Source organism: Myotis myotis, unplaced genomic scaffold (assembly GCF_014108235.1).
Source record: "Myotis myotis isolate mMyoMyo1 unplaced genomic scaffold, mMyoMyo1.p scaffold_m19_p_6, whole genome shotgun sequence".
NCBI classification, from domain to species: Eukaryota; Metazoa; Chordata; class Mammalia; order Chiroptera; family Vespertilionidae; genus Myotis; species Myotis myotis.
Genome location: NW_023416368.1, coordinates 8,603,114 through 8,617,589, shown reverse-complemented (window position 1 = coordinate 8,617,589; position 14,476 = coordinate 8,603,114). Strand labels below are relative to the sequence as shown.

General features: G+C 43.6%; 1 protein-coding gene across 7 annotated transcripts in view; it reads left to right on the top strand.

The window, feature by feature from the left end:
• Window positions 1–14,476, top strand: part of TENM2 (teneurin transmembrane protein 2) — an 897,969-nt gene that overhangs the window by 542,708 nt on the left and 340,785 nt on the right. For 6 of the 7 annotated variants that reach the window (XM_036312664.1, XM_036312661.1, XM_036312660.1 and 3 more), the window contains one exon: window positions 2,433–2,642. The exons of the other annotated variant lie outside the window; for it this stretch is intronic. In XM_036312664.1, the coding sequence (XP_036168557.1) occupies window positions 2,433–2,642 (210 nt within the window). The remainder of the gene's footprint in view (window positions 1–2,432; window positions 2,643–14,476) is intronic. 7 annotated transcript variants of the gene reach the window in all.

Here is a 14,476-nt window from a genome sequence, read left to right as displayed (position 1 = left end):
TGGGTAGGGAATGCATTTGGGAAAAGACAAACCCGAGTTTGACTCCTGGGCCCTTGTCACTTACTAGCTGTGCAGTCTCACCGCTTTGTGCCTCAGTTTCCCCATCAATAAAATAGGGATTATCGTCACTCTAACCTCATATAATTGGTTTGAGAATTAAATAACGTAACTTGTGTAAAGTGGCTAGTGCAGTGAGTGGCACATAGTCTTTGTGCAAAAACATTAGGAATGAAGATAGTCATAATAATGATGGTAATTCCAGGGAAATCTAAGGGAGAAGGTATGGATTAAATGTGAGCACCGATTCTGATGAAACTTGGATGTGTTCAGTCCATCTTTGCCCGATCATCAGGCATGAGTAGCATGCCTCACATGGCTCCCAAGCAGTTAGGAATGAACTGAGTTTTTCAAATGAAACTCCATTTACCTATGGATGCATTTCAGGGGTGATCCTTCTTCAGTCGTGTTGTTGGTCAGGAACCCTTAACATTTAAGCTTTAGGAGTATTCCCATCTCCTGTCTCTTTCTTCCACTCCTCCCACCTCAAAAGGGTGGTAGGCCAGTGGTTTGATGCCTTTGTGCTGGTGTTCACTGGTTTCCTCTCACCGCAAGTCCCTTTCCTCCTCTTACAAAGTTCGCTTGGGCCCCACCTTTTCCAGGAGCCTTTGCAGGACTCACACCTACCTCTACCTGGCCAGGCTGACCCACTGTCCCTATCTCCACCCCTACAGCACAATGTCCTTAGGTCCTGCTCTTTATCACGTCCTGAAGTGGAATAGTCACCTGTTTCCTTCCCCACTAGACTGGGAGCTCTCTCGGGGCAGGGAGGATGCCTTGCTTATTCTTGTGTCCTCAGTATCTCAGAGGGCAAGGGGCACTCCTACATTTCATTGAAACATACTGGTCTATGAGTAACACTTAATGCCGTCAGGAATTGATCAGGGAATGGAATTGTAAAGACAATGACATTAACATCCATTTGAGGTGCCTGAGAATGTCCCCACATACATAGTACATCTAAAAAGCGGGAACACAGTTCTTCTGCACTTATTGTCTGAGTTGAAATTGAGACCTGCATCTTGAGGAGTTCGCTTTCTCAACACCTTACCCTTCTCTCTGCACCCTGGCTGCTGCTCCGGGCTCATTTTTCTGAGCTTTTCCCAAATGAACAAGCCAGCAGGCAAGCACTGACAGGGACCCCAAGATGTGAGGGTGACTCGGGTGAGAGTGCACATGGCAGTTATCCTCCTGGGCACCTGGCCGCCAGAAGCTCCCTGCCCTGTGCTGAGAGGTTGCTGCAGCCTTCCAAGTGGGAGAACTTCTTGATTCCAGAGAAGTTCCACGTCATTGACCACCTTCTATGAGGCTCGCTGCTCCTCTCCGTGGCCTGGAGTGGCTGTGCTTCTCTTTGTAGGAATTCCCTGTGGTGTCAAAACAACCCTCATGGTGCAGAGTGGGTCCTTGGCCAGTTCTTCGGGATGCAAATGTGTTCCCCTTCCCACCTCTCTCCCACGTCTAACCCAATCTCATGGACTTGGTTTTAGTCTCCCTTATTTATTTGTTCATCCATTCAAGAGGTGCAATACGCTAGGAAGACACTGCAGACACAGGAGCAAATAAAATACACAGAGGTCCACCTTCAGATAGTGGTAAGGGCTAGGAACATATTTAAACAGGCTAATAGGATCAAGCAGACAGATGGGCCGTTTTCAAGAAGACAAACAGGGAAGGCTTGAACGAAGAGAAGAAGCAGGATTGTGAATATTAGGTGGCGAGTCGGGGAGAATGTTCCATGTTGAGGGCACAGGAGGGGTAAAGGCTGCGAAGGTGGAATGAGGTGGCACGTTCAAGCAGCGAGAGACAGCGCTGTGGCTAGCAAACAAGGAGCCACATGGGGAGTGGTAAAGCCACCATCAGAGGGGAGTTAGAGGCAGCTGGTGCCAGAGTAGGCAAGACATGGAGATGATCATCCAGGATCTGGATTTCTCTCTGCATGCAATGGGGGAGCGCTCAGCAGGCAAGTGATATGACCTGATTTCTATTTTTACCATGTTCTGCTGCTGTGGAGAAGGGATAGGGACAGAGGGGACGCAGGTAGACCAGCAAGGAGACTGTTGGGTAGGGATGATGCCGTCTACATTAGGACGGCAGCAGGGGAGATGGAAAGAACTGGACGTTTTCCAGATGGATTCCACATCAGCCATGTAGGTGGATATTTCTACTCACACTGGCTTTCTGAAAAATGCAACTACATGTTGTATGAATTTAGACCTGTGGAGAAACATCTAACCACTTGAAATAATACATCTGGAGCATTGTCTTTCTTCCTTTCTTTTAGATAATTTTATTGTAAGGTGGTTTCAATGTAACTTTCTCTGGATGCTCTCATGACACTCATTGCTGACCTTTGACCCCTCTGTCCTCTTTCCCAGGTCGTCCCATTCCACCTACATCTTCGTCTAGCCTCCTCCCATCTGCTCAGCTGCCTAGCTCTCATAATCCTCCACCCGTTAGCTGCCAGATGCCATTGCTAGACAGCAACACCTCCCATCAAATCATGGACACCAACCCCGATGAGGAATTCTCCCCCAATTCATACCTGCTCAGAGCATGCTCAGGGCCCCAGCAAGCCTCCAGCAGTGGTAAGGAAACTGTGGTCTGAATGTGCGCTGTTGTGTGCATGGTCACGTTGCGTCTCCAGCAAAATGGCAATTTGGAAACAAGGGCTGGGGAGAAGGTGGTGTGGGGCGCATCCCGGGGGGACATACTTTTGTCGTGACATTATGGTTCCAGTATACCTTTGTCGAAGGTCACAAATAAGGCTTTGCTGGTCTCAACAGGGTTTGGGCGTCCTTCGGTGAAAGGAATTTGGCCACTGCTGCAACTAGAAGCATGCAGGTCTCAAAGGGGATAGTCAGAGAGACAGCGGAATGTTGAATTTTGTTTTACTGTGATTCTGGTCGGAGCCAAGCACCCTGGACACCCTCACGTGCCCAATTGTGTGTATGTCTAATTTCTTGTTTCTGATGGATAAACACTGCCTCTTACTCTTAGTTCTTACTGTGGTTTTCACATTCACAAGTCCCAGGGTTCTGCCTCACTTTTGATGATTTTGTGGCTACTGCCTCAGCTCCAACCTCTAAATCTTAGGTGCAATTGCTCCGGGCCCAGCAGTAATTATGCTTTATTTTGACTTCTCCTGTTGGTGATGTGTTCACAAAATATATGAACCTAAGGGCGGACAGTGTCTAGGTTTAAGTCCCCATGGCCTAAGGCAAGGCAGCTGTAGAAATTAATTGCTCCTGACTCAAAGGCTTTGGAGTTATCTTCTGAACTGGCCACTCATGGTGTCCATTAACATATCCTGTCCAAGGCAGGACCGAGTTTCCATGCCAAGAATGTTCCTGGATGAGATTGTGTCTGGGCTCCATCCACGATTGTACGCCACCACTGGCCTCAGCCTCTACAATTAGATAGGACCTCATGACTACATTTACGATGATTCATTCTGGAGATGGAATGATGGACTGCTACTTATGATGGCCCATGCCCTTCTTCAAAGCCAGTCCTGATATATTTAGTAAACTCATATTGTTCTTTCCCCCAAAAAATTACCTAATCAAATCTCTCATCAAACGGGCAATCCATTGTTGATATTATGAAGGCCTTTAATCTATCATAAATCTTTATTAGAACTTATCAGAGCTTCTAGTTTGAGAGAAATGTGATTATGGCACTCTTAAAATGACATTACATCATTGGGGTGATTGGTTTATCATTTGGAGAAGAGACATCAATCATAACTAGCATAACCATGCAGTAAATGAATTCAACCTTTCTACTGCAGAACAATGACACTGTAATTGCTCAAAATCAGGCTTCAAATGAAATCGGAAAATGCTCTTTCTTCAAATATGATGTTAACTTAATGGAATATATTATAAAAAATCATGTTTGAGGAAATTCTATGTAATTAAAAATATGCAGAAATATATTCCCTTTTCTCCTTTTATCAGAACCTAGTTTTAGCTACAGAACCCTTTTTTTGTTGTTGCTACTGAGATTATGTTGCATTTAATTGAACGATTCTCACTTATGTTTTGCTGCTTTTTGTTTCATATGATGCAATCATGATGAATGTTGTATTCAGAAGGACAAGAGGCTTTCGAAATGAGGTGCACCTGCTGATAGCTTTTTAAAAACAGACAATTATTTGGGAGAAGATGAGCTTTTAAAAACTATATTCTTTCATGCATTTATAGGTACACAAGCAAAGATGATTTTCATGAGAGGTCAGTTCATATCTCAGAGCCATCTAGTGTGTTTTCTTAGTGATGAGGCCATGAGTGACTTTTCTTTTGGACATTGTATCAGAATGTAAGTTGTGGATAGGGTATCCTTGTTGGCTTTATGCCTAATCGAAACCTCATTTGGGTGGACACAATGGATCTATGTGTTCAGAGTCAAACATATCATCCATTTTTCATCCCTTGCTCCAATTTGTCCAGCTCACTTAAGATTGATAGCGATTTAAGCTTCCCTAACAGGGCAAAATACCACAGAAAACTGGAGGGTCCATTTTCACCCCAAACAAGAGCTGAGCTGATAGGATTTCTTCACATAAGGGATAAAGACCCAATTGTGCAATACCCTTGTTTGCAGTGGATACTTATCTGAGAACTCTGGCTTAACCAAAGTGAGTGCAAATCAAGTTCAAATATGTGTGTGCTCACATGTGTGCATGTGTGGGGGCGCATGCAAGTGCATGTGTGTGTCTTACGGAATGGATTTAGGGTCCAGGGTAAATTGAGGATTCTATCAAGATCTGAATGCAGTTGCCATGAATTTAAATTTGACATCAAGGATAGAAAATAGAGTTTGACACAGACAATGCAAAGTGCAGAGCTGGGCCTGGGCGTTCAGAATTGAATTGGATGTTAAAGGGACCGGATTGTTCTGAGGGCATCATAGCACCAACAGAGCAACCATGTGATTGGCTGTGTTGTGTTTAGCTGGTTAATTACACAGAGTTGTTTAAGTTAGTCCCTTGGCAGAGACCTTGTGTTCTGAAGCCCTGGTATCAGTTTTGTCTCCATCTCTTTCTCGGGTGAAATAAAACCCCTTCCAACACAATCAGCACAGGCATGACAGTAAGCCATGATTTCCTGCCCGAAGACCCTTTGTTCTAAAGAGACAACCAGACATAAACTGCACAACTAAAATGCTTTGGACAACATGAAAAGCTCCTCGAAGCAACAACAGTGCTTTACCTTTATGGCTCTGTGTCATTATTTTCTATGAGTGCAGCACATTCTTTAGTGGATGGTACTAAAACCTTGGCACCTTTGGAGCCAAATCACTATAACCTTCATTCTGTGCCAATCAAGCTGATACCCAGGGACCCTAGTGAGATGCTTAGAAGAGTGGCACTTCCCTTCCCTCCAGCATCCTCTTCCCCCAAAGCTAAGCTCTGGCAGGTGGCTCGTCCTGTGTCCGGCCTTCTGCCAGATTAGCTCCAGAGTTGTTTCTTGTGTTATAGCGGCATAATTTCAAACCCTATGAAATAACTCATCTGGAAAAAAAATCTGAATCCGAGTGGCAGCGTAATAGAGGGCCCTGCAGATGCAAGCATGATGAGACAGCCTTTCAAACAGGAATGGGGTCTGCACTTTGCTATGAGCGTATGAGGCAGAAAATAAACGGGCAGCCACACTGTAATCAAAAGCATTGGCTTACCTCCCTCTCATAAAAGGTTGCGTTTTCCGTTTTCTTAAAAGTCTGAATGAAGGGGTGTAGAACATTCATTAGTAGCATCAGACATAGGGAAGAAATGTCACCGGATACCTGTCAGACAGGGCCCTCCCACTCGGTCCTCTGTGACGGGGGGGGGGCCCTCCCACTCGGTCCTCTGTGACGGGGGAGCCCTCCCAGCTGCAAAGCCTCCAAGTGTAACTGAGCACGTTAAAGGTGCCCAGGCCCTTTTTTAAAAGCCAATGTCTTGGTTCAATTCTAAAGGAAACTTGTACATCCAAACCAGCAAGTTTGGGGTTGCCTAGAGTGGCCCAAGAATTCAACTGGCTAGATCATTTAATGATTATCTTGGTTACCTGGCATCATAAAGCAAAAGAGCTTCATTTATTAACTCACCCATCCCTTTTTTTCCTTCCCTTTTCTTATATGTCCCCCATAATTTGTGAAAGCTTATGACAATTTTTTTAAAAACTAGAAATTATAATCTCTATCTCTATATATAAAAGCCTAAGCCACCAGCCGACCGGCCGACTGGCTGGTAGCTATGATGCACACTGACCACCAGGGGGCAGACCCTCAACACACAGCACACAGAGCAACAGCAACTTTGCAGAGTGCCCTCTTGCACTCCGGGACCCCTTGGGGGATGTCGGACTGCTGGTTTCAGCCCTCTCCTCGCAGGCCAGACCAAGAGACCCTACCAGTGCACACACCAGGCCTCTAGTTAGACAATAAGGGTAAAGGAAATTGTAGAGAGGAAAACATAAACTCATGTATGTAAAGTCCTGTTCCATTATTTAAGACCAACAAAAATACTTGAGCTTCCTAGAAACCAAAGCAAAAAGGGAAACAGAGAAGGAACAATATGCACAACATTCATGAGATAAACACACATCATCTGCTTCAGGGAAATTCTGTCAATCCTCATAGCGAGACTGGAAAGAAGTTGCTTCCAAGAGGCCGAATTCCCGTGACCTGCTATCATGCATGTGCTGAAGAATTCCCTGCTGACATTCTTATAACCTCCCTCCACATATGCCATAGAAAGAATTTTCAGTTTTAAAAAATTCCACAAATGTCCAAAAACACAGCCCAAGGACAAAACTTGATCCATACATAAACGTCCGCTCCATAAAGGACCATGGAAACTGCTTGTCCCTTAGACACTAAACCTTTAATATCATTGCTCATAACTAAATGTTTAGGGGAATTAGCCACAGCAAATGTTCTGTGTTACAGATTTGTCTTGACAGCCACAGACAGGTTCACATTGATATCCTCTCATGGAAACTGAAGTGTGGCTCCTGGACGAATTCACTCCTGGGCCCTTCCCACCAGCCATGGGCTGAGTTTGAATGAGAAGGGAGGGGCGGGGGGGGGGGGGAGGCACAGAATTGTTTTATTAATGAAACTTCTTCCCCTACATTAGTGAGCTTTGGGGAAGACTTTTTCCTCTAACATGTTGTAAGTTTTCTTGCCTCTTAAGCAGATTGTGCCCACTGTAATTTAATTTAGAATTTCCTAAATAGCTCGCAGCAATAATTGTGCACATCGATGGTTGTACCCTGCTCATAATACCAGCTCATTCTCTTAAAGTCGTTGTGCATTGTGAGGCTGCTTATCCCACTCCCCTCGTGAGCTGCACTGGACCTCACAGCCTGCCTTCTAGGCTTTCCTTTCTCCTCTCAGCTTCATCCAACATGCGGAGACCCCAGCAGGATTCCTGGTGTCAGGCCATAGTAGGTGCTCAATCAGTATTTAGTAAATGAATGAATTAGCTAATGTCTTTCATAACGGCCTTTATTTTCTTAATTTCCTGATTCTATTATGTATGATGGGAAAAAAATTCATAATGGTGGGGAAGAGGACAGATCACATCTCAGCTTGGGGGAATATACTTATTTTTGAAAATATATGCAATATATTTGACCTGGGTCTGTCTGAGATATGTTAGAACTTTGTAGTTCATCTGTAAACAAGAAGGTTTGGAAGAACCTCGTCCTGACAGTGTAGACTTCACTCCACCCTGTGGGCCGTGGACAAAACTGAGCCCTACAGTGTCATGCAAAGCAGCAGCTCGTCATTTCACTACAAACATTGAAAAGCACGGTTTGGGGTCCTGTAGCTCCTGTTGGAGTCCTATAGCACCTGTTGGGGACCTATAGTTCCTGTTGGGGTCCTACAAAACCTGTTGAAATGTCCCAGCAGCAAGCGAAGAAGGCATAGCTCCTCGTATTCTGACCCCAGCTCCTAGAGAGCATCACCCAGCCTCCAAAACAAGGTTTCCCCCTGAGAATTGAGAACTGATGGTTGTTGGATTCTCTGGGCCCTGCTCCCTGGCCGGCAGTGTAGCAAACAGAGATCAGACCTTTTCTTCTTTCATAGGTGCTTTCTTGCCACCGTCCCCAATACACACGTAGTTCGTAGGTCTAACAATTTCCAGCCCAGATAGGGTGAGACTGCTCTTCCGTACCTCGGTGCACGTGAGCACACAAGCAAGATGGACAGGTAATTCCTTTGGAGAGGTGCAGCCTGGAAGTGACATACGGCACAGCACCGCTCCTGCTCAGCAAATAATCTTGCTATTGACAAAATCCCCAAAGTCGATACGCACTGTGTACATTTCACCTCTCCATCTCTGTCCTTGGCTCCTTGGTACAAACAGAAGGTTGGCGAGATGTCCTGGGGGCTCCGTGTGACATCTTAACAGTTTCCTGCCCTAACAGCTTTTACCCAGAACGTTCGCTTTTCCAGAATTCCTTTAAAGACTACAATTACTTCTAACCAGCTTCTGCAGAATATTCGATAGCCACTTGAAAATGTGGCCCCAGCCCCTTGTGAGAGATGTCTCCGTTCTCTGTTGACTGAAAAGACAGATTCCTTTCACCAGTGGGTAGTTGCAACAGATAGTACAGCCTCAGCCCCAGTAAACCTCTCAGATCGCTCCCAAAAATAATAATTAAAAACAACTATCTTCTTAAAAGTATGGATTCTGACATCCATGCCACTTGGATTCGAATCATAACTCAGTCACTTTCTGACACTATGATATTGAATAATTTACTTAATCCACGCCTCAGTTTTCTTATCTGTAAAACAGGAGTGAACATCTGTAAGTCCTCAAGCTGTTAGGGATATTAAATGCCATTCTGAAAGGAGATTTAGACAGTTGGAACAGATCAGTTTGATATTATTTACTTTTTAATTTAACACTTAACGTGATAAAAATATAGATAAAAGGAAATTTTTAGCATTTTTAAGTGTACGAGTTCTACGGCATTAAGTTCAATCATATTGTTGTGAAACCATTACCATCACCATCTGTTCCAGAACATTTTCATCTTCCAGCAGAAACTCCAAACCCATTAAACACTAACTCCCCATCCCCTTCTCCCAAGCCCCTGGCAGCCACCTTTCATTTTCTGTTTCTATGAATTTGACTATTCTAAGCACCTCATATAAGTGGAATCGTACAACCTATATCCTTTTGTGACTGTCTACTTCACTTAGTATAATGCCTTCAAGACTCATCCATGTTATAGTCAGAAGTCCCTTTCAGAGGACATAAGGAAGGACAAGAGACATGTGAAAACATGCTCAAAGTCACTAATCATCTGAGAGATGCAAATCAAAATGACAATGAGGTACCATCTCACACCTGTCAAAATGGCTATCAACAAATGTCAAGTGCTGGCAAGGATGTGGAGAAAAAGGAACCCTTGTGCACTGCTGGTGGGAATGCAGACTAGTGGAGAACAGTATGGAGTTTCCTCAAAAAACTAAAAATGGAACTCCCATTTGACCCACTTCTAGGAATATATGCCAAGAAACTAGAAACACCAATCAGAAAGGATATTGCACCCCTATGTTCATAGCACAGTTTACCATAGCTAAGATTTGGACACAGCCTAAGTGCCCATCAGCAGATGAGTGGATTAAAAAACTGTGGTACATCTACACAATGGAATTCTATGCTACGGTAAAAAAAAGAAGGAATTCTTGCCGAAACCGGTTTGGCTCAGTGGATAGAGCGTCGGCTTGCGGACTCAAGGGTCCCGGGTTCGATTCCGGTCAAGGGCATGTACCTGGGTTGCGGGCACATCCCCAGTGGGAGATGTGCAGGAGGCAGCTGATCGATGTTTCTCTCTCATCGATGTTTCTAACTCTCTATCTCTCTCCCTTCCTCTCTGTAAAAAATCAATAAAATATATTTAAAAAAAAAAAAAGAAGGAATTCTTATCATTTGCAATAGCATGGATGGAACTGGAGAGCATTATGTAAGCAAAATAAGCCAGTCAGAGAAAGATAAATATCACATGATCTCACTCATTTGTGGAATATAATGAACAACATAAACTGATAAACAAAAACAGATCCAGAGATAGAGAAACATCGATCAGACTGTCAAACCTCAGAGACAGGGTATGGGAGGGCGGAGGTAAGGGGGAGAGATCAACCAAAGGACTTGTATGCATGCATATAAGCCTAACCAATGGACAAAGACAACAGGGGGTGGGGACATGAGTGTGGGGGTGGGGGGAGCAGAAGGGGGATAAGGACACATATGTAATATCTTAGTCAATAAAGAAAAGAAAAATCCCTTTTGTTGAAGACTGAACAACATTTTTTGTGTCTGAATACCACATTTTTGTTTATTCATCCATCAGTGGATACTTGGGTTGTTCCCACATTTTGGTTATTGTAAAAGATGATGCTATAAACATTGGTGTACAAACATCTATCCAAGTGCGTGCTTCAACTTCTTTTGGATATGTGCTCAGAATATACTGGATCACATAGCAATTCTATGTTTCATTTTTAAAGGACTTGCCATAGTGTTTTTCACAGTGGTTATACCATTTGACATTCCTACCATAGCAATGCACAAGGCTTCCAATTTTTCTACATCCTTTCTGAGATATCTTTTCTGTTGATATTTTTATATATATAACTAGAGGCCCAGTGCATGAAATTTGTGCACTCGGAGGGCCAGGGGGAGGGTGTCCCTCAGTCCTGTCTGCTCCCTCTCGTAGTCCAGGAGCCCTCGGGGGATGTCCGACTGACAGCTTAGGCCCGCTGTCTGTGGGGAGCAGGCCTAAGCTGGCAGTTGGACATCCTTAGGGCTGCCGCGGAGGTGGGAGTGCACTAACCACCAGGGGGCAGCTCCTGTGTTGAGCATCTGCCCCCTGGTGGTCAGTGTGCGTCACAGTGACTGGTTGTTCTGCCATTCAGTCAATTTGCATATTAGCATTTTATTATACAGGATAGCCATCCTATTGCATGTGAAGTGGCATCTCATTGTGGTTTTGACTTGGATTTCCCTAATGATTACTGAGGCTGAGCATCTTTTCATGTGTTTATCATTCATTTGTACATCTTCTTTGGAGAATTGTCTATTCAGGTCCTTTGACCACTTAATAATTAGGCTTTTTGTTGTTGTTGTGTTGTAGGAGTTCTTACATGTGCTTTATGTCAATCACTTATTAGAAATATGATTTGCAAATATTTTCTCCCATTCTGGCAGTGGCCTTTTGACTCTGTTGAATGTCCTTTTATATGCAAAAGTTTTAATTTTGATGTTGTCCAACTTACCTATTTTTGTTCTTTTTTCCTATGCTTTTAGTGTCCTATAGCACACATTTCTAAGGGTTTATTCTATGGTGGCCATTGTTCTACCAGTTTTTACAAATGGTAACACATTTAATCCTCAACACTAAGAAAGACAAATGTAGCCCTTGAGGCTGGGAACGGCTTCACACTAACATCTTGGAATGGGTGCTTCCAGGAGCCAGCCTGGCATTTCCAACTGGGCCATGGTGCTCTGTCTTTAAACATAAGCAGTCTTGCAGGACCCCAGCACTCAGCCAGGCCACTCTGTGACTAGGTGACATAAAATGAAAATGGTACCATTTCATCATCTTGCCTAAACACAGACAGAAACAAGGCTGCTGTCCCAAATACAAAAATACAAAACATTCCTCTCTTTGGGCTAAATTGTGTAACTGTTCTTTCTTTACCAATTTGTTTTAGCCTCTTCTAGTCAGCCCTTCTCGTAGATAAGACATAATGAGACATCTGGTTATAGAATTATCTCTGACAACACCAAATGAGAGTGAGCCTTGAGGCCTCCCTAACATCACCTCACACAGCCCTTCCTAGCACCCTTCCGCTGAAGCACTGTGGCTCCCCTTCCTGTGCCTTCTCCCTCCTTGCAGGGAGTTCATAAACCCAACAGTGTGCTGTTGGTGGTGTGTGGCTGGAGGACATTGACACCATTGCACTGTGGTTTGGGATTAATATCATCCCTGTTTTGCACATGGGAGAACTGTGGCTCAGAGAGGTTAAGTAACTTGCCCAAGGACAGGTAGTGATTAAGCAGTATAGCTGGAACTTGACCCAAAGAATACAGTCTACACAATGAGAAGTAGATATATATTTAAGTAAATGTTTAAAAGACAATTCCAGAAACAAAATATAGATATGTTCAAGAAATAATAAAAAAATAGTCATCGTGTACTACATGGCTCAACTCTTCACAGCATTTATGAGACCATAATGACATATAAACCTTGAATAATGGTCTAAGTATTATATCAGAAGGAAGGGGAAATGGCACAGGTACATACATGGACTTGGCAGGTGCACCAAAAAAAAGCCTAAGTCTGCATCTTCTATAAGTCAGAAGTTTCTAGGTAATGCCTAAAATTTAAAATGCAAGAAATAGCAGCTAAGCATATTATTTATAGACCTAGAAAGAAAAACCAAAATAATCAGCTAAAAAAGGTAAACGTGGTTGCCTCTGGGAAGGAAGAATTTCGTGATGATAAAAAAAGGATTGCAATTCTTGAACCAAATACATATAACTATCTCGCTCTTTGTATGCATTTTTCTTTAGATGAAAAGGTAAAAATAAGAGATCAGGCATATAGAACACTCAATACAATGTTAGAACCCCAAATGGTAGCCGTTTAATATTCTCAGATATATTTCATTCAACAAATAGGTGTTGATTAGGGGCTATGTGTTTGAGATAACACCAGGTGCTATGAACTTGAATGGGTAGGCACTGGAGCATTTTCCTTGAATCCGTAGATTTGTCTGTATCTGCTTCTGTTGATTCGGGAGCCCTGTGGAGTTGTTAGGGCTTTAGTGCTTTATCCCATCCCAGCCTCCAGCCTTGCTGAAAAATCCCAGGCTTAGGATGGCATGAGACGGAGAAGATCCTGTAACTACCGTTCCTCCTCATTACTAACCCAGCATCCATCTAAGCACAGGTCCCATCTTTTCCCCAAAGCTTTCCCATCCAACTCTGGCCAAATAGAGGCAGAGCCAGAACTGCACAACAGCCTTATCGTCTGCCTTATTCAATTTAGCACCTCATTACATTCTGATTTGTAATATTCTCTTGGTATTTCATGCATATAAGTCACTTGTGTCAACATTAAATTGCCACCACTTAAAGACAAGGGTCATTTCTCTCATCTTTTTGTATCATTTAGCACTTGGTGCAGGTTGAAATGTGTCCAAGACATCCTTATTGATGTAGCCTTTTACTGGTAAAGGGCAGTGGTGGACCGGGGCTACAGAAAGGTGGATACGTTCTGACTTGGGCAGGTCCTTGTAATACCTTTAAGATCTGAGATCATCTCTGATGGGGGTTGTGAGCTTGGTCACTGTTAGAACAGAAAAGGCACCATAAGGAGTGATGAGAAAAGATGCATGTTTATCTAATCTATTGTCTTCATTGGACCCAAGGAATATATTTCTCTCCGTGCCTTTTAGGAGCTGCTCTTCTGAGTTGGTAGTGCCTTTGAGCTAATTCCCTCTGATGATACCTTTTTGATGGTACAGCCAATAATCTAGAGAGTTAGGCTAGTAGGGAATGCCTGGCCTTAGCATCTGTATTAGTTTCCTGGGCCTTCCTTTACAAAGTACCACAACCTGGGTGGCTGACAACAACAGGAACTTACTCCCTTTCCAGTTTAGAGGCTAGAAGTCCACAATTAAGGTGTTGGCTGGTCCACACTCCCTCCAAAGGCTCCAGGGAAGAACCCTTCCTTGCCTCTTCTCACTTCTGGTGTTTGTTGGAGATTTTGGTACTGCGGCAACATAACTTCAGTCTGTGTCTCCATATTCACATGGCCATCTTCTTCCTGTGTGTGTCTCTGGGTCTCCAAATCCCTCCTTGTAAGGATACCAGTCATTGGATTTAAGGTTCACCCTAATGACCAATATGACCTTAAATTAATCATATCTGCAAAGACCCTCTTTCCAAATCAGGTCACATGCATCAACATCTTCTCAAGGGACACAGTTCCACTCCCAGCAGCATCCAGCTGAGTATAAAGCAGGAAAAAGCTAGATGCTGGGTGTGGGAGTACAGTTCAAGGCTACCTTCCTATTTCTGTTACAATGAAGAAACCTCATCCCCCTTCTCTCCTTAGGTTCTCAATCCCTGCTGGCCCTAGCTTCTCCCTGTATTAAGGTTCTCTTCTCTGAAGGATCTTTGCCAGTAGGATTTAAATATGTGGGGATTTATTCCTCTTATTTACAGAAAAGTTTCTCGAAAGGGTTTTCTACCTCCCTTCTACTCTCCCACTTCCCACATACTCCGCAACCTATTATGTTTACTCACTTGGTAACTATTTTTACTACATTCACAAATCACCTCCTATTTGCTGAATTTAGTAGACATTTCTCATCACATCTCACACTTCTCTTCTTC